This window comes from Rhinolophus ferrumequinum, chromosome 18 (genome assembly GCF_004115265.2).
Source record: "Rhinolophus ferrumequinum isolate MPI-CBG mRhiFer1 chromosome 18, mRhiFer1_v1.p, whole genome shotgun sequence".
NCBI classification, from domain to species: Eukaryota; Metazoa; Chordata; class Mammalia; order Chiroptera; family Rhinolophidae; genus Rhinolophus; species Rhinolophus ferrumequinum.
Window position 1 is genome coordinate 26,764,188 of NC_046301.1, and position 26,844 is coordinate 26,791,031.

General features: G+C 34.9%; 1 protein-coding gene across 2 annotated transcripts in view; it reads right to left on the reverse strand.

Moving 5' to 3' along the window:
- Positions 1–4,156: 4,156 nt before the first annotated feature.
- The window catches only part of PDGFC (platelet derived growth factor C), a 173,955-nt gene continuing 151,267 nt past the window's right edge, over positions 4,157–26,844 (reverse strand). For both annotated transcript variants that reach the window (XM_033135485.1, XM_033135484.1), the window contains exons 5-7: positions 14,802–15,009; positions 9,852–10,069; positions 4,157–5,041 (exon numbers count right to left, since the gene is read on the reverse strand). In XM_033135485.1, the coding sequence (XP_032991376.1) occupies positions 4,925–5,041; positions 9,852–10,069; positions 14,802–15,009 (543 nt within the window). In that variant the 3' untranslated portion in view covers positions 4,157–4,924. The remainder of the gene's footprint in view (positions 5,042–9,851; positions 10,070–14,801; positions 15,010–26,844) is intronic.

Here is a 26,844-nt window from a genome sequence, read left to right on the forward strand (position 1 = left end):
TCAAAATCGCAGCAGCTTACAAGAATCATTCATTTCTCACCCAAGCATCTGTGGGTAGCCTGGACTCAGCAGGACTTGACTCCAAGTCATCATTTGGGTTCAGATATGCATCAGGTGTCTTTTGGGACCAGTGAGCATTCTAGAGCATATTCTCACGGTGATGATGGGAGTCAAAGAGAGGAAGTGCATCTGTGCAAACACACTTGAGGCTCATTTTTCAGTTGAGTTAATTATCTTTTTATTGTTGAGTTGTAAGAGTTCTTTGTGTGTTCTAGATATAAGACCCTAATCAGATATTTAATTACGAGTATTTTTTTCTCATAATGTGGGTTATCTTTTCATTTTCTTTGTGGTGTCCTTGAAGCACAAAAGTTTTTAATTTTGATGATGCCACATTTATCTTTTTTTTTCTTTTGTTGCTTGTGCTTTTGGTGTCTTATCTGAGAAATAGTTGCCTAAATTAAGGTCTCCAGAATTTTCTCCTATGTCTATTTAACAGTTCATAGTTTTATCTTTTGTATTTAGATCTCTGATTCATTTTAATTTTTGTATATGGTGTGAGGAAATGGTCCCAATTTATTCTTTTGCATGTGGATGGATATCGTCGTCCTAGCATCATTTGTTCAAAAGGATGCTTTTTTGCCATCAATTGTTTTGGTTCTCTTGTCCAAATGAATAGAACACAAATGTAAGGGTTTATTTCTGGACTCTCAACTCTATGCCATTGCTCTGTATGTCTAAACTTATGAACCTTACCACAGTATTTTTATAGCTGAGTAGTAAATCCTCACATTGGAAATTGTGAGTCCTCCAAATTTGTAGTTCTTTTTCAAGGTGTTTTTGGCAGTTTTGGCTATTTTATTTCTGTATGAATTTTAGGATCACCTTTGCAATTTCTGCAAAAAAATTAAAAAATAAAGCCTCTTGGAATGCCATGTATATTTTAAATGATAAAAGTTATTAATCTTAAAAGATACACTGCCTACCCAAATACTAAATAGTTTCCTTATATTTTAAATAGATTTATATCGAATAAGATTTACTGTAGTGGCTTAGCAGTTACGAAAGAAATTGGATTTGATGTAGGTGGCTGTGCAAATGCTCTCTGAGGCAGAGCACAAAAAGATATAATTAACAATTTAATAGACAAAAGAAGAAATAATCACAATAGATAAATGTAGGAGCATCACTCCACAAAGAGAACATAGCATATGCTGGCACAGGGATGAGCAGAAATACTGTATTGGTGTTTTCAGGAAACTATGAGTATTCACTCAAACCCTATGTTAGGTCTGACGATGCAAAATGAGTCAACAGGTAAATGATGAAGACATCATGAATCATCAAGTACTGATATGTCTATATGCTCACATTTTAAAGACTTAAATTCTGCTTAAAAAATTTAAATCATCTTATTAAATAAGTATCCAAAATATGAATAATACATAAATGTATTAGTAAATCTCTTTAACTTTGAAGAGAAGTGATATATGAGATAGGGTTGGTAGGGAAATCATTAACTGGAAAACCAAACACTGGAAATGAGATGATAAAGAATTTTGAGTGCCATGCAAAGAATTCAAATTTAATTTTGCGGAGTTCCATTGTAAAATTTCCACCCAACTGACATGATCAGATTTGTTTGAAGGACCTTTCTGTTAGTAGTGTAGAGATTGGATCAGGGGTTAGAGAGATGAGAGGCAGGAAGAGTGGAAAAAGATTATTGCAGTATAATGGGGGTGAGGCATGAGTCTAAATCAGGGCATGAAGAGCTACAGAAATGGAGAGGTAGACACAAATAAAAGAGAAATGGGAAAAGCAAAGTCAGTGGGACTTGCTGGTTACTTACATGTGAAACTTGAAGGGAAAACAGGATATAGAAAGCAACTGATCTATTACATTTTCAATTTTCATACTCCTTCCTATGAATGTAACGGATAGTGATAGTTATAAGTTTTAAATGCATTTATAATAAGTAATTAAAATAGATTTAAATATCACAATCCTTTTGGAGATAATTCCATTACATAATAGTAAGTGTATATTAAGTGATACTAAGTAAGGCTTGTATTTTCTTCCTTTCCTTAAACCCAATCATAAGGATATGTAAATGCCCCTGGAGTGAGTGATGCTTTCACAGTGCAGATTCGCATTACTTTGTTATCTGTACCTTTTCACAGTACTTACGATGATTATTAGATGAGAAAGGCAATGAGATGTAGAAATGAAAAATGTACACATGAAAACCTGCCTTATGCCAACTAAGCTTGCTGTCTTATTTTAATTAAATCACTAGGAAAAACAGTCCCTCTCTCCGGAGCAAAGGCACACATCACAGACACAAAAGTGTTTGTGGTTAACATGGTCAGTACTTTTTGGAATTCTGAGAAATTATGGTCTCTATGTGCCATTAATGGGCTGATTTTTTTTTTTCTTCAGTAAAATGCACAGTAAGAGCTATGAGTGAGTAAGTATTATGCAGCAGTTCGGTCTCAAAGCCTTCCCACTTACTGGCAACAGCATGATGTGTGACTGCTACCTTTACAGAGTAATTTCTTTCGCCTTTCAACAGGTTAAAGGAAACAAACAAACAAAAAAATATGAAAAAATAAAAGGGAAAGGAGGTATCCCATTCAATAGTTGGAAATACTGGTTTAAATCCAGTTACACAGGGCATTCACCATAAGATTTCATAGAGTCTTTACTATAAGAATGAGATCTGTAAATTGCCAAGAGGGAGACATACTGTACTGCATTTTCAGTGTAGCACCATCAAGCTGTATCTAGTAGCCTTATAAGGCTGGGGCAAAACTCTGAAAAGGTAAGCCAATAACACAGAACACGGATGTTCATTTCATTTTTTTGTTGCTTTTCATGTGGTTTGGCACGAGATAGGACTGCCAGATGGAAAAGTATGGAAAGGGGGTACTGTTTAGAAGAGGTGTCTGAAGACAGCCTGGCTCTGAGCCCCAGAAGTCTCAGGCAAGTTGAAAGGCAGAGATAAGATAACAGCACTGAGTAGAAATTTACATCGGAAATTGTGGAGCCACACCTTGAAGTCTGTTATGTAAAACACATTAATCCATATGCCAAATCAATTTATGCACACCCCACTTAGTATTTGCCATTGAAACTGAACCCAGGAGTGGAAAGTTACAGGTTTTTTTCCTCCAGTTTTATACTACCCTATAACTATTATTAAGTAGTTCCTAAATCACATAGCGACTTCCAAGTCATTTGCAATTTAATTTGCCAGAAATTAGTATCAAGACCAGTGAGAAACAAAAAACTATTGCTCAAAAGCACTGGAGACAAGAGGCAGGAAAGCCGCAACAGACATGTTCACTTTTCGACCTGTTTTAAACTGACGTCAGCTGCTGCACAATGGAAATTCATGGTAACACAAAACTTTATCACTTTCATTTTCTTGGAGTTCAAGAGACAAACCTTGCACACACACTCAGTTTCTCCCCAAAATAGCCTCATTCTTTTATTTGGTGATTCAATACATTTTTAACTCAAATGGTCACCACATAACCTAGGCACAATATTAAGCATTTTACAAGCACAGTATTTTACTGATTTGCCAAAGAGTACAATAAGTGAGTTGGTTAAAGAATATACTTCTGTACATAAAAATATCCATGTATTTATACAAGTGTGTGGAACAGAGTTTAAAGATAATAAAACCAGAACATCACAATAAATAGGATGTGTTCCAACAGGACAGCAGAGCACTTTGTCAGGAAGTTGTCAAGTCTCTTTTTTCCAAGGTGCTTTATGTTCTTCTGAGCTAGGCTCACATTTCCCAAAATAAGAGTTAGGGGTTAGTAATGACTGGATCTGAATGCCTATTTTCATATGTCACTTTTTATTTGCATCTCCCATAATAGGAGTGGAGAATATGATAATTCGTTTATTTTCAAAAAGTCTTTGAAACTTACCAAATTCTATTGATTTCCCACCTCAGTATTTTAAAATGCACATTAATCTAAGCTCTAGCACCATACAAGAATGAAATACATGTATTTTTGTCAGAGCAACAATATTTTATATCATCTTTGTTCCTCTGGCTATAACCATTCTGTTTAGAAAAAATTTACCAAGCTAAAAATAGTTGATCTAGGTTGTCATAAAAAAAAGAATATTAAATACCTTTGGTAAAAATAGATATATTTAACAAGATTAGAAAAGCAAACAGGTATAATGTCAAAAGGAGAATATAAAAATGTACACAATAAAATAACCCAACTTATAAAGTGAAGATAAGGCCACTCTTCTTTTCAGGTTTGTCGCTTCCAAACCATGAACGTAGTTCTCTTCTTCTAAATGGTAGAAATTTTAATAAGAAATATGGAAAATCCAGTCTTTCCTATCAGCATGACACAAGTTTGATTTATAGAATCATAGTTCCTTTTTAAAACCAAGTTTGTAGAACATTGAACACTCTGCTTTATACATGTGAATATAAAGAAAAAAATCCAGATTTCTCTGATTTTAGGCCCAGAACATGGAGCTTGAGGGTTAAGCAAAGCAACAGAATCAGGTGCTCCCTTGTGCACAGTTCTTTTTTTTTTTTTCCTGTACTGAATTAACCTAAGTCACATCAAGACAACTGACATATTGAACACAGCTAGAAGTACATGGTAACTCTGTAACTAGCTAGTGACCTAGAACATTTAATATTTTTTCCACGACTGGAGACCTTTCCTCCTGTCATCGGGGCCTCCTCTCAAGAGAGCTGTTGCACAACTCCTAATTCCGGTTGGTGTCTCCTCTTTTAGAACACACTGTAAATCTTGAAGGATGAAAGGTCCCTGAAGCGAACAACTGAGATTATGGACGGAGATAAGGCGTAAGTTCTAGAAGGGAATCAGTCGCTGAGCTGTATGGTTCTGGGAGACGGCTGCGCCTGGTGAAGTGGTTATCCTCCGGTGTTCCCTCTGCACACACAGTCACACTCCTCGTGGTGTTCCAGGGCCACGTCAGTGAGAGATTTGTGCAATCCCCTGACACCAATTTTTGGTCGCAGCTGAAGGACCTGAAAAGGAATAATGGGAACCACCTTTAAAGCAAACGGATGTCTATAACTCCTGATTTCACAAGTAAAATTTCAGCAATCAAATTTGGAGCCCAACAAAGATTTACAAATTTTCATTTTTCCTTAGTGAAGGCATTCCAAATACATTCTCCTACTCCTCAAAAAAACAAAAAAAAAACAAAACAAAAACGTAAATGATTAGTATTCCGTGAAAGAAAGGATATTTTAATACCAACAATTTGGAAGGATGCTGCCTCTTTCAATTTAGCGAACAGTTCTCTACATTGAAAGACTAATTATACACCTTTTCTTTCACCCATCTAACCATACTAGAAACAATTTCACCTTGACTAAGTATTTTGGAACCGCTACTGCCCTATTCCTTTTTCTGTTGGTTAGTTTCTTTCACTCATTCATTTATTCACACATTTAGCAAATATTTATACTTGAAGCAATACACCCAAGTACTGTGATACTGTGAAAAGAAACATGATCACTCTACAGCTGAGTTTGCTCAATTATGCCACTCATTAATTTTCTTGGCTACACTTCAAGTCCTCTATAAACTTGATGAGATGGATTAGATGTACTTCATAGACATCAGCCTCTGTCACAGCTTTCTACAGCTGGATCCTACTGTGCAGTGTACGGAAGTTTGGCAATAATAACAATAACGCCTCTATTTAATGAAGTTATTTGCAGTTTGGATTGCTGAAGTTTTAAATAAAATATATAGCCAAATAGACACACTAAACATATTTCCTTTTAACACTGTGACAAAAGGACATAGATATGTATTCTATAAAAGACTATCTGATGTACTTGATAAAATCTACCTATTCGATGTGTATTGTACTTTATTTCTTATCACAGAAATGATAAGGTTTTAGAAATTATGTTTGAATTATGAACAAAGACTAGAGTACATAATAACATGGAGTTGTCTAGTTTCTCTGCTGCTGGATATCACATAGATAACTTCATAAAGAAGCTTCTAAAAGTTCCTGGAAATTTTCATTAATCCAAAAAGCACAAGGCAAGTCTTAGGACTATTCTACTTAAAGATTAAAAAACAAAAAACAAAACACAAAAAACAGAGGATGTATATAACTTATTTGGAGACTGTGGTCATATCAAAGGTTAATTAGCTAACATTTTTTGAATGCTTGTGTGTGCCAGTCACTAAATAATATTTTTACATACTTTAACTCAGAAGAATTCTATGAAGTAATTTACAATTATTACCCTTATTTTACACATGGGTGAATAGCTTAGGGAGAATAAGTGACATAGCCAGTATTTGTACTTCAGCCAAACATGAATTAGTAAAGTTAGAGCGATAGACAATAATTTTCTAAAGACTCAGAATATTACCAGTCATACATTCTATTTATTTAATAACTTTCCTTGTAGAGACATACACTGCAAATTCTGGTAATAACTATGAGAGTCAACTTTTCAAATAGATTTTCTATTACATTTCACAATTCTAGAATAAAAGTTACCAAACATATATTATTTTAATGTGAACTTTAATCCAATGACTATTAAATATATTTTTATGTATCAGTACTAACTTACTGTTTTTGCACAACTTAAGGTGGCATCAAAATTAACTATTCCTAAGATACTTGTGCTATTTCATATCTTATCATCACGTTCTTGTTACAAAGTGTTTCTGGAATGAGGTTAGGTGGACAGATAAATTGCAATATTGATATAGCCAATGTCTTTCATTCCTCTCTCCACTTGTATACATTTTCCCAGTTGTCAGGGGGAAAAAAAAGAAGTTTACTGTGAAAGGTAAAGATTAAAGAGGCCACCTTATGCAGCCCTAACATTCAGTCATACCAGACTGCAATCCTACAATCCTTCCTTCCTGTAGCAGTGCTTATGTCAAGATGCATTGTCCAAATGAAAGCCCTCTTCTCACCCCCCAGTTTTGGCCACTGATGTTTGTGAAGATTTACAAATAGCAGAAGAATCTCATATGTTCCAGTGATGTTAAAATCTTGGAAAAGAGATTCTAATACATGGTGGTAGAGGCATAATTACTGTTTTCCTTCTTGATCCCATTTGAAAGCTTAAGTTTTAGAAGAGAAAGATAAACTTGGAAAATGTCCAGCGGGTCCTGGATAATATTAAACACGATAATTTGGTTTTCAGGACATAGTTTATGACATCAGAAAAGAAAGCAGACAGAAGCACATCTCACAAAATTTTGAAGTAGACGTTCAAACTAAAACTAAAAGTCAATGAAAAATTTATTCAGGGAAAACCTAAAATCAGAGACTGTGAAAAATAATACATAAGGTACACAAAGAATCATCAAGGAATAAATATACATGTACCATTGCCCAAAATGTGCAGCATGCCCTTAAAAGTTTGAGTGCCATAGAACTTTGGAGGATGGGACTCATTACTAGAATAAGTCAACTAAGGCATACTTTTCCCCAAAAAACAAACAAATCTATGCACGAAAAAATAAGACTATATGTTATGAAAAGATGAAACTAAATACATTAAGATGTAAACAAGGTGAAAATCATTGGCTAGTTAAGAATGAATAAAAAAGGAACAGGGGTGGCCGGTTGGCTCAGTTGGTTGGAGCATGGTGCTAATAAAACCAAGGTTACCAGTTACACATGAGCCACTGTGAGCTGCGCCATCCTTAAAAAAAAAAACAAAAACAAAAAAAACCCAGATATGCTTCTATTGTCAGAGTATTCTATAGATCTTTTTGCCAGAAAGAGAATATCCTTCTCACCTCTGGGCACAGTTCATTAAATCTTTATTGATTATTTGCCATGATCGAAAAATAAGGGCGGGTAGGCACAGGGGAGGAAATAAAGATAATTGAGGGCATAACTTGTAAGGGCTTGAGATGTGCCAGATCTTTTCTAACTGTTTTATAAATATCACTCCTTGAATTCTCACAATAAGGTATTGTGAGGGTTAGAAGCTCACTTTACAGGTGAGACATTGAGGCACGGGGACTAAGTAATTTGCTCAAAGTCACATAGCTAACAAATGTCAGATTCAAACCCTGGATGTCTGGCTTTGGAGTCTATTCTGAAGCACTACACTGTAATGTGATCTTTGTTCTTTCTTAGTTCTCAATTTGGTAGAAGCAAATAAAAATAAACAATAATTATGAAATAGTAAAAGTTCTCTAATAGAAATATTTGTAAAGTCTTACACATGCACAGAGGATGGAGTAGTTATGCTGGGATTGACTGGAATCTAAATAGTGTGTTAAGAGGAGGTAACATATAAGTTCATACATATGTAAAGTTCCTGTCTTGCTTCTCTGAAAACTAGATTTGGGAGATAGCAAAATTGTTAAGGAAATATATATCTCATATTATAATATGATATATATATAATATATGTATATAACATATATTATATATATATTAACTAAAATGGCTTCCAACATTCAGTATATAGTGATTGATACAAAAGTAGTAAGAATCTTATCAATATTATTATGTAATAATATTACATCAAAATATAACAATAATATCACTCTTGTATTTTATGAGCCTCTTAATTTTCTAAACTTATTTTTGATACAATGGTTGAACAAAACCCAATGAAAGCCTAGAGGAAACGAAAAGAAGGAATGATTCAGTTATATTTGTAGTAATACAATGAATATTTTCAGCTTAATATTTAGGGAAGCCGGTGTAATAGAGATAGACGAAGGGGAGAACAATTAGAACTAAGCTCTGACTTTGCTTTTGCCTTCTCCATGAGGTACAGTAATCTTTAAACTGAAAATGGGAACAATGCTCATCAAAAAAAATTAAAGCCCAAGGTGGCCTTCACTTGAAGTGAGTTAAATCTCCAGATTAATTGTATTCAATGACTTAATGCTTTTAGTACTATTTTAAGTCATGTTTAAAAAATAATTTCATTTGGTTAGAAGTATCACTAGACTAAGCACTAATTTCCAAAATATAAGACTGAGAAAAATTCAGGCCTCAGAAATTACGAATTACACCAAATAGAGAAACCTTTTTCATAGGGTAATTTGGTTATTAACAAAAAGAGGATCACAGAAAAAGTAATGATTCTCACAAAGACTGCTTCTTGATTTGTGAATGCTACATGAGGCTATTGGAGAGAGGGTGGGATAGAACTGGGGTAGTCCAGCTCTACCAAAAATTTGGAGTATATAAGTCCTAAGGTTCCCAAGGCGCTGAAAAACAATAATTACTAACATTTAATATTATATTTTCCTTAATTCCATAGAATAAAGAGATAAAGTGTGAAGAATCCGTAAAAAAAAACATTGAAGATGCTATTTGGGGCGACATGAGTAATATGAATATTGTAATTATGAATATTTCTTCTTGGGATTTATGTGCCCACATTGCCAAAAATGGAAAAAATAAATATCAAAGATCTTTCGTCTCCAAAAGAGACAATAATTTACTTCCAAGTTTGTCTTTATAATACTTTCCCTTCATATTTTGAAAAGATTAAAAGTTGAAGTTTTACCCTTTTTTACCCTACAAAGGAACACATTGTCTTTTTTCTATTAGAGATGAAATGTTTACTGACCACCCATGATGTAATATCAGAGGATATGTTTTCAAAATCCTTAATGTCTGGGTGTTTGAGTTACAGGTACTAATTTTAAAAAAAATAAAAAGACATGAACTATTTTGTAAACCTTTTTTTCCCCCACAAATGCTACATCTCCTTTCCAAACAAAAATCCATTTTAGATATGCTGTTTTTGTTTTTTGTTTTTTAAGACACAAAACACCCAAAGGAACCCAAAAAGAAAATGATATACCTACCTCATGATATTTTTTAGTAACTTTGCTCGGGACACATTGACATTCATTGCAATTGTGGAGACAACAGGCACAGTTTCCACCACAGCGTTTAACCAGGAGACAACCTGGCCAGAAAATGGTATCGGTTCTCTTTAGTTCTTCTCTTATGGACACCGAGAAGTTACGAGGTGTGCAGCTGTATAATCTTACCTCCTCTTTTAGAAGGTTCAGATCCACCACTACATGGCATAAGAAAGCAAAGAAAAATAGATGTTCACGCTTTGAGGCTGAATGTATTTTGTTAAACTCTTTTCATAAAGACAGCTAACTATTTCACGAACAATAACCCTAACAATACCCCTCCTTATTGTAAATAGGTTTTTGGGGGCTAGGCAGCTAAGAAGTTGGACTTTCTATTTCATAATAAACAAAGCTCCATTATGACTTAGTGACCAATAAAGAGATGCCATTGTGCAATATTATGAACAGAGCCAACAAACGGGTTGAGAGCTATAAATAGGAAACTTTATAGAGGAAAAAGAGGGCTACACCTTTTAACCTTAGTAAAAAAGTATAAAAGGAGAGCATTGGAGGGAAGAAGAGAATGTAAAATGCTGAATGCCTTGATGAATAAATAAATGCATTTTTTAAAAAGGATTACACGCTCATGCAATTAATGAAGAACAATTTACAGAAACTTGTCAACAGAATTTCCTATAATCTTTCTGGCAATAAAAATCATACAATGCAAAAAGGAAATGAAGAAAATGAATTTCTGAAGACAGCTGAAAGGACCATGAAGTGAAAAGAATGATACATTTTAAAAGAGCAGATGTTGGAAAACATTGCTTTTCGTGAACTGAGTAATTTCGGGTCCTTCAAATTTAGTTTAACTTTTTCAGATTTCTGTTCTTCCCCATCTAAAGGATGGAAGAAATGACTAATTTATAACCATTGTCTCTATTCTTTTAACAAGTTGGTTAACCATGTTGTATTTTAAAAGAATACCTACTTGTAAAGACCAAACAAAATATCCTTTCATCAGATTGTTGCAGTACATTCTCAAAGAACCATTGTTTTTAACTACAAACTGATATTACCTCAGATAAATTATATCAAAGTAACATGTAATGTTTAATATGAATTTATATGTAACATATAAATAATAGTGACTTGTTAGGATAAGTATCTCTCATATAATTTTAATTTCTGTTTTATGCCTCTGCCTCCTCCACCCTCCACACGGAAATGTTCAAATAAAAGCAATTCCAATAAAACTGAAGAGTTTTGGATAACATATATTCATCACGGCTTTTTTTTCCATGAAAAATAAAGGTTTTATTAAAATTTAGAAAAATTATCTAAAATATAATAAATCTAGTTAAATACCTTTTCACCAACATTGGTAATATACATAAGAATTGAAAGAAAGGGGAAAAAATTGGGTTAAAGACTGCTTCAGATAATTATTCAGTTTTAAAAATTAAGTTCCAATATTTTAAATCATTTAAAAATGACAAGGTAATTAAGAATCAAATGGTTTTTGATTCTTGTTTTCTTGGCTATGTTATATTGTATATGTGATTAAGTTTTTCTAAATGTCAAAGGGAACAAATGTATTTTCAAAAAATATATTATAAATTACGCATAAGCAATCATAAATTGTAAGCACATGTAATATATAGTTGATTGAAACCTTGGTCAAGTTTAGGAAAGCACCAAGGAAAGACTAATTCAATCAATTCATTTCAACATCTTATTTAGCTAAAAAATTTTTTTTCCGACTCAATAGAAAGATCACTATTTCATTTGAGCATTTAAAAATTTCCTTTTCATTGGAAAAATGATCCTGTGAAAGTAAAGCTTTTAAATATTTAAGGGACGATGAGTTCATGCTTTTGAATGCTATAAAAGACCAATTTATCTCTAATAAAGTTAATGAGATTATTAGGTTAAATGATACCACATATTTTACCTGATTTCATTTTGCTGAACTAATAGTATATGTACATATTGCTCTTTCATTGTTAAAGCTATATATGAGCTTATTTGAATTTTTTCTCTAGAAGTTACTGTCTGAATAAGGAGGGAGAAAACCTAAAACATGCACACGCATACAAAAGCCTGTTGCCAAAATTTGCAATGCTTATTTAAGATTTATCTTCTTTAGAATGTGAATGAAGCTCTTAGCTTTGAAAGGATATTCATCTATCGCAAATAGTTTTAAACACACTATTTCATGAAACTAGAAAATGAGACTGTATATGTTCACTTTAAAATGTTTACTTAACCACAATAAAAGGTTAGATAGATTTCCCAAGTGAACTAAGTTATGATACCTGCTACAATGTGAAAATTTAAACACACTTTCAACTTAGCTTCCACTCATTTATCATGTTTGACACAAAAGTCAAAAGCCCTTTTTAAGTACTAGTTAAGCCTGACTTAGAATTCTTTTTTTTCCTGTAGTAGCAAGGTATGAATGAAAACCTTGAAACAGAGGAAGAAAGGGAAAATAACAAAACAGAAAAAACATTAATGCAGTCTACACTGGGCTAAAAATACAATAAGGATTTTAAATTTGCCATATCTTATTCAAAAGTTATGCTTCCTACTTCTAAGGCTCCAAATTCATCTAAGCTTCATTAAAATAAGTTGTGTGATTATAAATTAGAGTCACAAATTCTTTAAATATTATGTAGAACATCTAGGCAAGGAAAAAGAAAAAAAAGAGAGAAAGATCATGCCACCACATATACTTTTTAATAACTTAACTATAATATTATGGAAAATGTTTTTAAAGTAAAAACAAACAACAACAAACAACAAAAAACAAACAAACAAAAAACTCAGCCTTCAGATTCCTTATTTTCTCTTCATACCTAACTCCCAAGACAATACATGCATTAATTTGTCTTTCTAAAAGATGGATGTTTTGAGCATGTCACTAGTGAGAGTTGTTATTTATAATGTAAATTTTTGTGTTTAGATTTATCAGTATTGCAGACTTTTACTAAAAAGGGTAACACTGACTGAAAAAAGTTATAGTCACATTTTACTTCATAAGTTGTTCATTCTTTTGAGATATTCAGCCCTAGAATATTCTATTACTGTAATGCAATCTGAGGGTGGTCTTTCTAAGATAAATGTGGTAACACTGTGATATGTTTATTCTGTGGAAAATCTATTTTGATGTCTAATTAGAAGCTTTTAAACGTTTTACTCCTCGTTTCTTTGTAGAAAGACTCTTGGGAGGGTAGTTGGTTTTGTCTATATAGATGATATCCCACACCTGCATTTTAGTTTATGTAAAGTTCCAAAAATATACACTGCTTTTCTCACACTTACTGTATGCTTAAAAAGTTAATAGTTTTGGCAAACTGCAAAGGGCTTCAATTTGGAAAGTGCTAAATGAATATTTGAAAGATCTGGTTCAGTGCTGGATGCTTTTAAATGTATGCTAGCTGAGGGCTGAATCATCCTTGAGCACCACGTGGAGAGGTACAGGCATGAACGGCATGGCTAGAAGGAGATTTTCAGGTTCGAATCCTGAGATCAGCCATCAAAAAACTAGATCTGAGCTTAGAACCTGGTTTACTCCTTCTGCCTTTTACAGATCAACATGATAATTTACTTCAAATTTGCTAACAAAGGCTCTATTCATGGGTTTCTGCTAGCCTTGCAGATCTTCATTTTTCTAGTCCTAAATGGGAGGGAAGGGAAGTATTGTTCGTCAGTTATTCATCAAGATCAAATCTTATAAATATGTAACAGCTTTCAGCATCTGGACAAGATTCCACTGCCCCTGTACTTGAACACCGCTTTCAAATATTGCTGAAAGGAAACCACTCTGTTGGCATAGCAAATACCATGGCTGGGCAAGTCTGAACATGACCTGCTGAGATTAAAGCTCCTCATCCAGAAGGGCTGCGACTCTTACTTAGCAGGAAAGGGCAGGAATCGGGTTTCTTTCTGACAAGATTTAGAAGAGCAAGTCCGGTGCAATCTGCCCTTGTGAATCGCTCAAATTCACTAAACATTGTTCCTTCTGTATACATCTTTCAGATTGTCATTCCATTCTCTAAAGTGATGCTGGGTAGATTTCAGTGTTTTCGACAGACTGAAACAGATTTTTTTTGAGTACGTTGTCACTAATCAGTTATTTCTATGACATTTTTATTTATGTTTGATATGGATGCTTTCCAGTTCCAATGTTTACAAGGAAATTACCTAAAACTTAGAGCAAACTCAGTTAACATTATTTCCAATTTCTTGACCATGTGGAATTAATTTTAATTATCAACACTTTCACTCTTGAAGGGATATATGTTCCTTTGGTCAAAAGTGATCCTTACAGAAGCAAGTTAAAATAGACAAAAATTATCATGGTGTGGGTTCCTTTCATCATTATTTTCTTGCTCTGAATCCTATCTTGGAAACTATTAGTTCTATTTTATGGTGAGCCACTGTTATTTTTCATGTTATTTAGAAAAGGTTCTAGGCTTTGGAAATGGAAATTGATATAATCCTGACCTTTGGGGACATAGTACATAATGATTTTGATAGAGCTTTCCCTACTTTAGACCCAAACAGGTTTAGCAAACTATGATAATCTCTTGAATCTCTAAATCAATATACCCCAAATATTAGGTTTAAATAAGCAATGGTTCTTGTGAAATGTCATAGAGGACTTCACCAAAATGATATTTTTGAATTAAAGAAATGACAAGAATTTTCAGCGAAAGTATCCCTTTTAATTTTGCAAACCCATTGTGTTCTAAGTAAGCACGTTCCCCCCATTCGTATGTGTTCTTATTTAGTATGTACACATGCTCAAATGTTATGAAAAGCGAGTATTTAAATATATCTCTGAAGGATTTAAAATAATGTTTCAGATTCTATGGCAAAAGCATCTGAAACATTAGCTGCTAAAAGAATTACATGAGGTTCTAATCTGAAGAGAGAGCTTACCTCTGGATTTTCTTCCAAAAACAAAAGCCTTGCCAAGAAGTTGCCACGTTGGCCTATAGAGATCTTCTAAGTCCAACTGCCACCTATCGGGTTCAAGATACCGAATAAGATCTTCCAAGGTACTAAAGGCAGTGACAGCGTTATTCAGCAGGTCCAGTGGCAAAGCTGAGGCGGGTAACTCTGAAGGGCTCACAGTTTCTGTGAATTGCTGAAAGTAAAAGGAATCCTGTGTTAGATAGTTCAGAAATGATAATGTTTTCCTTCTGGATTGAAGCATGAAGTTAGATAAACTGAGGCTGTAAACACATGGGAAGTGAAATTGTATTCCACTCCAGTCAGAAGCAATTCCTTTGCAAGACTTCATGTAGATGAACTTGGACAGATTTTCCAGGTAGGTGATGAGAAAGACATTTAACTTCCATTCCTACAAACCAAGGTGGATGTGGATAGCTGTTGCTTAAATAAAAAAGGAAATGTCTCATGGTTCATGGACGGACTTAAAATGGAAATTGTAATACACGTTACCAAATTTTCGTTTCTTTGTTTCCACTTTCCATTTTCCTTAGTCTGGGAAATAACTAGGTAGTTATGCAAATGAATGTCCAATGGATTAAAAATTTAATATCAAATAATTAACTCATAGAGAATTAACAACAAAATGCAGGGGGAAAGGCTTTGACATTAGAGAAGAACTTGCTAATCAAAATAGAAAATTCCCAAACTATAAAACATAACTCTAATAAATTTGCCTGCAAGTGTTTTAATAAACCGGGTTGAAAGACAGACACTGGGGGAATACTTTGGTAAACTATATAACTATCACAGGATTAGAATAGTATCCAAACTGTATAAAAAGAGACCAAAACAACTCAATAGAAGAAAATGGGCAAATTTCAGACAAGAAGCTTGAATGGTCAACAGACATAAAAACATGCTAAAATTCACTAGTTATCAGAGAAATGCAAAACAAAGTGAGATATGTCACATATAAAAAAGGAGACACTATTTCACATACATGAGATTGGCAAGCATTTTTAAAAAAGGATGACCAAGTATGTGGGTAAATTGGAATTTCTCTGCCTGCAAAAGTGAGTATAAATTGGTCCAACCACTTTAGTTTACATAGGATACTAGAGTTGAAGATTTATATGTCCTGTGCCTCTGTAATTCACCTTTGAGGTTTATAACCTTTTATTTGTGCACATAGGAATATGTGTAGTGATATTCATTGCAGTGTTTGAAATAGAGGAAAAACGGAAACAACCTACATGTTCATACATAGAGCAATGGATTACAATACATCTTTCTAAATGGCAAGTGACAAAATGAGCCAATAATTTCAACAGAAGTTCAGGAAGAACTATCCTAATTTTTAGGGTGGGGAATGGTAGAGCAGAACTGAAATCAAAATGGGCAAAACAAGTAAATGAACACATGCTAAGATTAGTTTTATTATTATCATGACTTTTTGCAGAGGCGGGGAGAAGCAGAGTATGGAATAAAGCATTTAGTTGAGTGATGTTCATTACAGTAGCATTTTATAAAAACAAAAAGTTGGGGAAAATCTAAGTTTATGATAGTTGAGACAGTTAGTTACACTGTACTCATAAACTGAAATAGTATACAGCCATTACAAATGAGGTCCTCTAGGAATTTTTATTAACAAAAGAAATGCCTACTATGTAGTAAAAAAAAAAAAAGCTACATGAATGTAGTGTACATATACCATCATTTCAACATACATAAATAAAAACAAAACAAAACAAAAAGATCAACAGATTCGTAGCGTGTTGAGAGTGTTCACCTATGATTTAAATGAGAATGATTGATTTTAATTTTCTTCCTTATCCATATCTATATTTCCAACATGTTCTGTAATACATATGGATTCCTCTTGGAGATCAGGTAAAAATACTATTTGTTATAATGAAAAATTATCATATCAGCTCTTCCTTTTCATTCTCATCAGATCCTGGGCTAGATACCGAAAAACCAGGTACTATGTATAGTAGCCTCGAATTTTGTATCCTTGCCTTTAATCTTTCCTTATTCCTTTTATTCTATGCTGCATAACCCTGGGTTAATCTACCTAAAATAAGTTATCACCGATCATGTGATGAATTTGGACAAATGCCTATCGAGTGATTCTCATCTGGAGGATGAAATCCACATTCCTTCCTCTGCACTCAGGGCCTTTACTATCTGACCTTTGCTGCCCTTTCCCATCTAATCCTCTACTCATCAAAGACATGCACATTTTGTTCCAATCAATCTAGTCTCTTCACTGACTGCTGCACATGTCATATTCATCTCAGGCCTTGTACTTCTACGCATGCTAAATGCTGCTGCCCTCTCCCATATGCAAACTCTCCCTCCTGTGATCCACATAATAAATCTTTTCCATGTATAATGGCCTTTCTTGAAACCCAATTCATCCATGAAAACTTCCTCAAGAGCAGGGCCATCATTGCCCCATATATCTCAATTGTGTCAATTTGCAAAAGATTCTCTCTCTGGACTCTCCTGTGGGCACATGGCCTGAAAAGCAGAAGCTGCTCTGTAAATTAGAAAAAGGACCACTGTTCTCTGGGGCAGGCACAGCCCCTGCTGGGGCTCATAGCTTTGTAGGTATAGAGATCCTTTTGCACACAGGGAGTGAGGGGAATAAGGAGAGTGGGAAGAAGGGGGTGGGATGGATTTTTATAGAGCATAATCAGCAGAAATGACTGTGGCAGCCTTGGGTCAACATTGATTTTATTCTTATTGTAAAGATCTAATTTCAATAATGTGGAGATTCTGGATAAAATATTGCTACTAAGATGTTTCCAATTACTCTGTGAACTTTTGAGAGCAGAAACCAGATTTAATACGTTCCCTATTTACTCCCAGTATTTTTTAATTGCCCAAAAAATGCATAATTGCTTTGATAGAAGTACTATTATGACTGATAACTATATTGTAGACATAAATGAACAATTATCTAATAAAAGTTTTAATTGTTCATTTAACCAATTTGGTTAATATTGATCAAATTTATTATGTGAAATGGTTAATGCAAATTTTTAAAATTAAGCCAATATATATGTTTATATAAAGTGAAAATTAAGGGTCAGTAATACTCAAAGAATAACTGAGTTATTACTCAGGACTATGACAATATAAAACAATCCCCTCAAATATCAAAGGTTGGGAGAAACTAACTTGGCTTAGGTTAGTGAGCGCAAATATTGGTTGATGGTATAAAGCTTCAAGCTTTTTAAATATTTAAATTAAAATAAGATAAATTGAAGGAGATACACACACACACACCCAACACACACACGCACACATAGCAGTGCCCACCCAACAAAACATGAGGGGAGAATCAACTCACTTGCCCTGGATTTAAAGCATCAACCCCTAGACAGAACAGAGGAAGCAATGCTTTTAAGGGCTTTCTCATGACAGTCACCCCACTGATTGGTTCAAGGAACAACCAAGTTCTTCACTTTAGAAGTTCTGCTTTTCTAAGTTGCCTAAAGGGATTTTCAGAGAAAAGGGAATTTTCTCTGGAAAAAAGAAGTTACAGGGAAAAAATGTCATGCATTTTTTTTTTTTTTTTTTAAGTTTTAATTTTTCCTCTAACCAAAACCTCCTATTTTCAGGACGGCTCATAGACTTTTTTCCCATATTTAGTGTCTAGAAAATTCTGATAATATCTGTTACTTAACAATATTTATGATTGGGCTAAGTGCCTCAAATTCAATTGGATTTTCACATTCCCCTCCCCTTATCTCTTTTAGTCACCAAGGAAATATATACTTATTACTAAATTATGAATTGCTCTAAGACTATTTAGTGAATGACAATGGTCAGTAAGGAAAAGCAGAGTTTCTTGGTATCCCATAATGCAAATGACTAAATCAACATCCCTACTTTAGTAAGCCAGAAAAAAAGCTTTTCTACTATTACCTGCCGGCTTGCAGGGATAACCTGAGTGGATATCCTAGTCCTAGGCTAGACCTTTTCAGGTACATTACTTTGGAAAGATAGATGGTGAAAGAGCAGACAAGGAATCTGAAATCTCTGCAATGAAGTGCCCTGTCAAACCATGCAATTCTAAAATGTCAGTACCATGTGTTAAGGGTCTCATACAAATGAGTTTTTTTGTTTTTTTTAAATTCCTTGGTGAAAGTCATTCTGAATGACAACATGATAGGAGAGAAAAATCCTTATCAGGAGTCAAAGAGACTGGACTGTCCATTTGGAGAAGCTTACATTTCAGAAAGACAATTTATCAGGAAAATACTGTAACCCCTTTAAGCCTAGTCTCGGTTTCCTCCTCTGTAAAGCATGGCTGCTGAACTCAGTGACTTTTAAGTTTCTTTCCAGCTTTCAAATTTCAGAATTCTATGTAATTCTATATAATTGCTAGAGGGTCTATTTTCTCTACATCCTCCAAACACTTCCTATCTCTTGTACTTTTGATGATAGCCATTCCAATAGGTGTGAGGTGATATCTCATTGTGGTTTTGATTTGAATTTCTCTGATGATTACTAATGGTGAGCATCTTTTCATGTACTGTTTGGATGACTTCTTTGGGAAAAAAAATGCTATTTAGTTCCCCTGCCCATTTGTTAATGATATTTTTAAAGTCATTGGGTTGTATGAGTTTTTACACATTTGAGCTTTTAACATAGCCAATATATGGTTTGCAAATATTTTGTCCCATTCCACAGGTTGCCTTTTTATTTTGTTGATTGCTTCTCTTGATTTATAGAAGCTTTGTAGTTTGATGGATTCCGACTTGTTTGACTTTGGTTTTGCTGCTGTGCCTTTGCTGTCATTTCCAAAACATTCTTATGCACTGCTGGTGAAAACGCAAATTTGCTCAGCCACTATGGAACAGTATGGAAGTTCTGCAAAACATTAAAATGAAAACTACCACATAATCCAGGAATCCAACTTCTGGATATATAACCAAAGGGAATGAAAACAGGATATTGAAAAGATATCTGCCCTCCCCTGCTTATTGCAGCATTATTAACAATAGCCAAAATATAAAAACAACCTAAGTGTCAATCAACAGAAGAATGAATAAAGAAGATGTGGTATACTGTACATTATTCAGCCACGAGAAGAATGTAATCCTGCCATTTGTGACAACATGGATGGACCTAGAGGGTATTAGGCCGAGTGAGATAAGTCACACAGAGAAAGACAGATACTGTACGATCTCACTTAAACGTGGAATCTAAAAAAGCTTAGCTCTTAAACAGAGAGTAGAATGGTGGTACCAAGGGCTGGAAGGTGGGGTCCTGGAGAGATGGTCAAAGGGTACAAACTTCCAGTTCGAAGAAAGTAAGTGCTGGAGATCTAATACATAGTCAACAATACTATAGTATATACTTCAAAGCTGTAAAGAAACTAGATCTTAAATATTCTTACCACAAAATAGAATTGAAAATTATGTGACAATTATGTGACTTGATAGAGGTGTTAGCTAAGGTGGTAATCATATTGCAATGTATACATGTATCAAATCAACATGTATACACCTTAAACTTACATATGTTATAGGTCGATTATATCTCAATTTAAAAAAAGAGCTGAAAAAAATGGGTTTAACACAGCTTTAGCAAAATTATCTGCAAAGCTTCAAAAATAAACCTACTGCTACTTAGTAAGTCTGTGGTGGGGCTGACGTCCATTTTTTATCTTTAAATCTTCCTTGTTGCTTTAGATCATCAGTGGATTTTGGGAAAAACTACTCTATGGTACAACTAACAAAACAACATGGATTTTTTTTTTCCTGTCCTGAGAGTGCATACAAGTTTACCCTGCTTTTTAAGAAAGCAAATATCCATAGAAAGACATTATCTAGCTTATGAATGGAAATCGTGTGGATCTAAAGAACAAGAAAACAGATTCATGTTTAGAGAATTGATAGCAACATGTTTCAAATACATATAGATATCTGCTGTGTTATGGGCTGAATTGTGTCGCACTAAAAGTTTAGGTTGAAAGCCTAACCCCCGGCACCACAGAATGAGACTGTATTTGGAGACAGGCCCCTTAGGGAGATAATTCCGTTTAAATGAGGTCATTAGGATGAGCCCTAATCCAATATGACTGGTCCTTGTGAGCAGAGGAAATTTGGACACAGATACACACAGAGGAAAGACCACAGAAAGACACAGGGAGAAGACAGCCATCCACAAACCAGCAGAAAGAAAGGTCTCAGAAGAAACCAATCCTGCTGACACTTTGATTTCAAACTTCTAGCTTCCAGATCTGTGAGAAAAGAAATTTCTGTTGGTTAAGCTACCCAGTCTGTAGTATATACTTTGTAACAGCAGCCCTAGGAAACTAACGCATGCTGCCATCCACTTCACAACTTAAAATCTATTATAGCAGCAGAGAAAAGGTTAATATAATACTGTGTTAAATCATTTAACAAAGATTTATTAAAAAGTTTATGAGGTGGGTACTGTGAACAAAACAGATCGAAATTATCACCCTTGTGATAAACCAAAGTACTTTGTATCATAGGAGAGATTTTTACTTTGCCAAAACAAAGGCAAACTGAAAATTTGCTATTAGGTATCACATAAGTAACCCAACAAGTATCACACAAATCCTGGGGAGTGTGGACTATAAAAAGTGAGCTTAATATGAAAGAATAACGGAAAAACAAATATACTTCTACTTTTATTATTGAAAAATAACTGGCAGCCCATGTGTTCGGACAAAGTAATGGCCATACAAATTTGTGTAACATGCACAACACAGCGGGTTTGGCTCCAAGAGTAAGTTCCCTTACTGACTTCTCTAGTGTTACTTTCAAAAAATCAACATCTTAGGCTACCATAAATATTTTATGCACTTATTATCATCTTTTCCTTTTTAGGAAAACAAAAATTTGGTTTCCTGTCCTCAATAGTATTATCTGAACTGCTTAAAATTTCACAATAAATACTTACTTACCTCCAAAAAACCATAGCTGTCTTTTTTATTATGGTTTTTGTGGAGAGTACAATTTTAAAAATACAACATTTGCAGTGAATCTTCCCTGGACAAATACACCCATGCAAATGTTTACCTTGAGTAGCATAGCAACGTTGCAAAACTTTTAAGGCCTAGAAAGATTTATATTGAAGCTTTCTTAGTCAACCACATACAGTACATTTCAAACTGATAAGGAGGCTTTCACTTCATTCATACCCAGCAGAAAAGTTAGGAATGAAAATTAGGTTTTATTGTTGTAGTCATTAAAAACAAAACAACCACCAAATAATATTCCAGGTGTTACAAGAGAGGAAAAAAAAAAGTTCAGTCTTGTGTTACATCACTTCTTAAAGGTGTCTCCTATCTCACTTATGTATTGTCAAGCTGATGTATCGTACATAGGTCTGAATTTTAAAGAGCTTAAGAAGCAGACAGGGCATGTAGACAAAAATGCGTGCCTGGAACAACTGATGGGAGGCTCTGTAAAGACACAAGAATGCCCTGGAACAATTCATTTAAACATGCTCCTTTGTCATTTCCCCCTGTTCTTATCTGAATTCATCCCAAAAGTTATCTGGGTTATGTTTTTAAATTATTTTTAAGCCAGCAAAGAAAAGCAAATGCTTGCATTCCTACTCAAGAACAGATGTTTTAATACTGTGTGGGTAAAGCAGATTATATATTTAAGTGAGAAATCCTAGGGAGGATGGCCAATTGTATTCATATCCCATCCTAATACTGAGTGCTTCTCACTGAAAGAGCATGGTAATTTAATAAAACTTGACATATCAATGCAGCCACTCACAGTGACAGTCCAGTATGAAAAGTGAACAATGTTTATCATCTAACACTTATAAAGAGTAATTTCAAGGTTCAAACCTGAAACTACCTTCAAATGCCCATGAGTTTCATGGTTTCAGGCAAACCCTGAATAGCAGCAGCATTCTGCCTGGGTCCAACCATGGAGAAAAAAATGACTAGCTTTTCTGAAAATGTTATCTTTAAAAAAAAGTATTATTTATGTTCATAAGCACAGCATCTTACTACATTAGTGGATGAAACAGCTGCCACTGGTTCAATTTTCCTATCAGCAGGAAACTTGAGAACTACTGTCATCTGACTACATTTACAAATCACAGCATTGCTACCCTCAAATCCTCCGCACCTAAAGAGTTAGAAGTCTGCAGTCACCCCAGTTAGAGAATTTCGCTCTGATGCCAGAGCCTTAGGCTGAAATGTCTCCGAAGATGCCACCCCTTTACCAGGGAGCAGGTTGATGTGCGGCTAGTGAATCAGTGAACACAGAGCTTTCCACTTCCTAGGTAAAATTGTGGATTGGATGTAATAATCTATATTGAAAACTGGAATTCCATGAGATGGATAAATAACATCGTCCCAATGTTTTCCACATTTTCCACAATGGCATCTGTGGGAAGCCAAAATTAAGGGTTTTTTCCTACCAAGATTTTAAGAATTATTCCTCTGAATCAAAAAAAAAAAAAAAATATGACAGGCCATAAAAAACTGAAACAACATCTAGCAGCTGTGAGTGTTTGACAAAAAAGCATCACATGACTTTTCCCCTAATCTTATTAAATTGAATGCTTGTGGATTTGCTTTGTTACCTTGCTCCAGAAATGATCAATAGTAAGGAATTTCAAGTGAAAGAGAATGGAAAATAATAACTGTTAGAAGAAAAACACACCTTCACTAACACACTTGAATTTACGTGTACCCCAAACCAGAATCCTTATAGACTCTTTCTCACAGAAATTTTACTTATAGTTCAATATTTATTCAATGCATTCAACAGCCATTAAGGGAAATTTGTGGAATGTTTTGGGGGCTCTGGCAGAGAAATGGTGCCTATATTGGTAGATATTTTCAATAATAATGTGTTCAATAAGTTTAATAGATAAGACCCTCAACTTCACTCAAATTTTGGAGGTGTGAAAGACCCTATTCTGTGAGAAACAACAGTGCAGTTATTTTTAAATGGCTTGACAGTATAAAAAGAATGTGAGCAAGTAGCTGACATTGGGGATAGTAATAAAAAATCCCTCCGGAGATGCTTTTCGGGGGGAAAATAAGATAGTCTAATGGAATTAGTGTGTATATAAAGTACAAAGGTCACCAATGACCACCCCCACCATGGCTGAATTTAATAGCCCATTTTCTCAGTCTTCATCCTAACTGACAAGTGGCTCTGCAAAGTTTCTTCCTACCTCAATAGATGCTTCTTAGCTCTGTTGGCTGGTTCCTCTTGATTCCCTCACTTGATGCGGGAGTAATCCAAGACTCATTGCTTGGACCTCTTCTATTATCTGTCTACATTCTTTCCTTTACTGGTATCATACAGTTTCAAAGCATTCCCTGTGATTTACATGCTGCCTACCACCAAATTCCTATTTATAACCTATACCTTTTGCTATCCCCATAAATGGAAGCTCCATCAGTTGGAGTCATCCTTTGCTCCATGCCCTTGCTTAAACCCCACACGCCACGTCAAATTATCTTGATTCTACCTTCAGACTAGGGTGAGAATCTGTGATATTGTGGTTTATAATAAGAAATATGTATTTGGTCTTCATCCCTGTTTCTGGCACAGAGCTCCTAAACCCTTGGAATTTCCCAAGTGATAAAAGCAATGAAGGTGTCTTTTGTTATGTTAATAAGTGACTTTTGGACCACACCTAAATATGGAGGTTGTTAGAGTTTGCACTTTCAGTGTTCCCCAACCTCCAGGGAAGAGACACGAACTGAGGGGGTGAATCAATTGCCAATGGCTAAGGATTAAGCTAATTGTAACTACTGTAATGAAGACTCCATAAAAATTCAAAAGGACAGGGTTCAGAGAGCTTCCAGGTTGGTGAATACATAGAGATTTGGGGAGAGAGGTGTGCCTGAAGAAGGCATCGGAGCTCTGCATCCTTTCCCCATCCCTTGCCCTGTGTATCCTTCCATCTGGCAGAAATCTGCCATTCATCCTCCCCTGGGGCTCATTCTATCTGCTCAGCAGGCTCTCACTAGCCCTCCTACAGATAAAGACAATGTTCTCTTCTTCAGAGTAGGAGAGCAATGTCCGCCAGCCAAAGAAAATGAAACATTTCTGTAAATTACATGATGAGCACCTCATGTATGTTTGTGTCTGTAGGAATATGTTTAAAGCAGGAATGATAGCTCCTACCTTAGAAATCATTCAAGGATTAAGTAAAATAGTATAATGTAATATTTTAACAAACAATTAAGCATTAGACATACTTAGGAATTATTATACACATTTTTGTATTATGTTTCATTATCCCCATTGTATCAACCTTAGTCAAGATAAACAATTATTTTTAAAAACTCCCATCATGATTTCTGTTGGTGTGTGCTGTACGGAGTGACATTACCTACTTAGTCAGTATTCACTGATCTCCCCACCCAACATTCTTATAACCCTGACATGGCAAATCAGAGCTTGTCCTGCCCCACAGGGAAAATCCTTGTTCAAACTTCTTTCTCTGCTAAAACAGATTTATATTCAAGAGCTATTCTGAGGAGAGAAATGAGCATTTCACAACAAGGAGTTCAGTAAATGCAAGTCTAGGTATGTTGATGGCCATGAATAGCTCTATGCGGAGAAACTTCAAAAAAAGTATAATAATATCCTTAGCTCACATCTCTAATTTCAGTTTTCTAAATGCTTATTCCTGGCCTACAAAGTCATTATATGAAACGAAACAAACAAAAACTCCACCGAAAATGCAGGATTGCACTAGTCAGGCTCATTATGCTACGGTTATTTTAATCACAGTGAATAGAAGTGTGTTAAAACAAACTTCTATAAAATAACTAGTCAGCATGCAGTGTGCATTTCAAGATGGAGGAAAATATGAATGACAATGATTTTACCAAGTGCTAGGTCATTTTCTTTAGTTTTTAATCACTTTGTGACATTTTTCTTATGCTATAAAGTCTTCAATGCTCGTCTGCTAATGTGAACACCTCCAAAAACTGAAAGGGTAAACAGGTATATGTTCTTTCATGTTGGTCACTACACTAAAATAAAATTGTGTCAAATAATCAGAATTGTGGGAAGGTCGATAAAATCACCCAAGGCAGAAAAGAACATAGAATATTTTTGTGAGAAAGTGCTGCCATCATTCCCAAACACACCTGAGAAGTCCTTTTCTTCAGCTGACCGAACCAAGACGTGGCTTTGAAAATTGGGGTGGATAAAAATATAGTTTTTGGCCATAAACTACATTATAGCCCTGTTATGTGCTTGCCTTAAGGAGATGTAGAGGAATAACATAACCATTATGAAGTTTGTATCTCTTGATGGACAAATCTGTGTCCCTTGGTAAGGACTACGCAATGGTTAAAAGCTCAGTGCTAAAAGAATTAATGGGGACTACACAGAGGAGGGGAAAGGTAATCTAGAATTTAGAGAATAAAAAAGTACTTATACAGATTAGAAGGGAGAGGCACTTTAGCTATTTACAAAGAACCTAAACTGGGGAAAAGAATGGTGTTTGGTTAAGAGGAAGAGGAAGAGCATGACTAAAGCATTGCTATTGGAATGGACAGCAGATGACAGGAGGTGAGGCGGTGGAGACAAATTGGGGTCTCACTGGGAAGCCTTTGAGTGTGCCAAACTAAGAAATTTGGATGTAATCACAAAGTAGCAAGGAGGTCAAAAGAAATTTTAAGAAAGGTAGGATATAATAAAGTTTTGCCTATTTTTTGGCTTTCTATATCTAGTTTATATAAGGTATGCTAGATTAGGGAACGTGGTGTGTAAACTCTAGTGGGAGCCATAAATAAGGCTTTGGCATTTGAACCGTTGCCACACTGTTTCCCTTTGTCAACAATTAGCTACTGCACTGCCCTTCTTCATGCAGCTAATCACTACTCTTCAATAAAGATTCAACTCCTCCAGGAAGCTTCCACTCACCAGACTTTCTCTCTCTCTCTCTCTCTCTCTCTGTCTCTCTCTCTCTCTGTGTCTCTCTCTGTGTCTCTCTCTCCCTCTCTCCTTCTCTCCCTCTTTCTCCCTCTCTTTTCTTC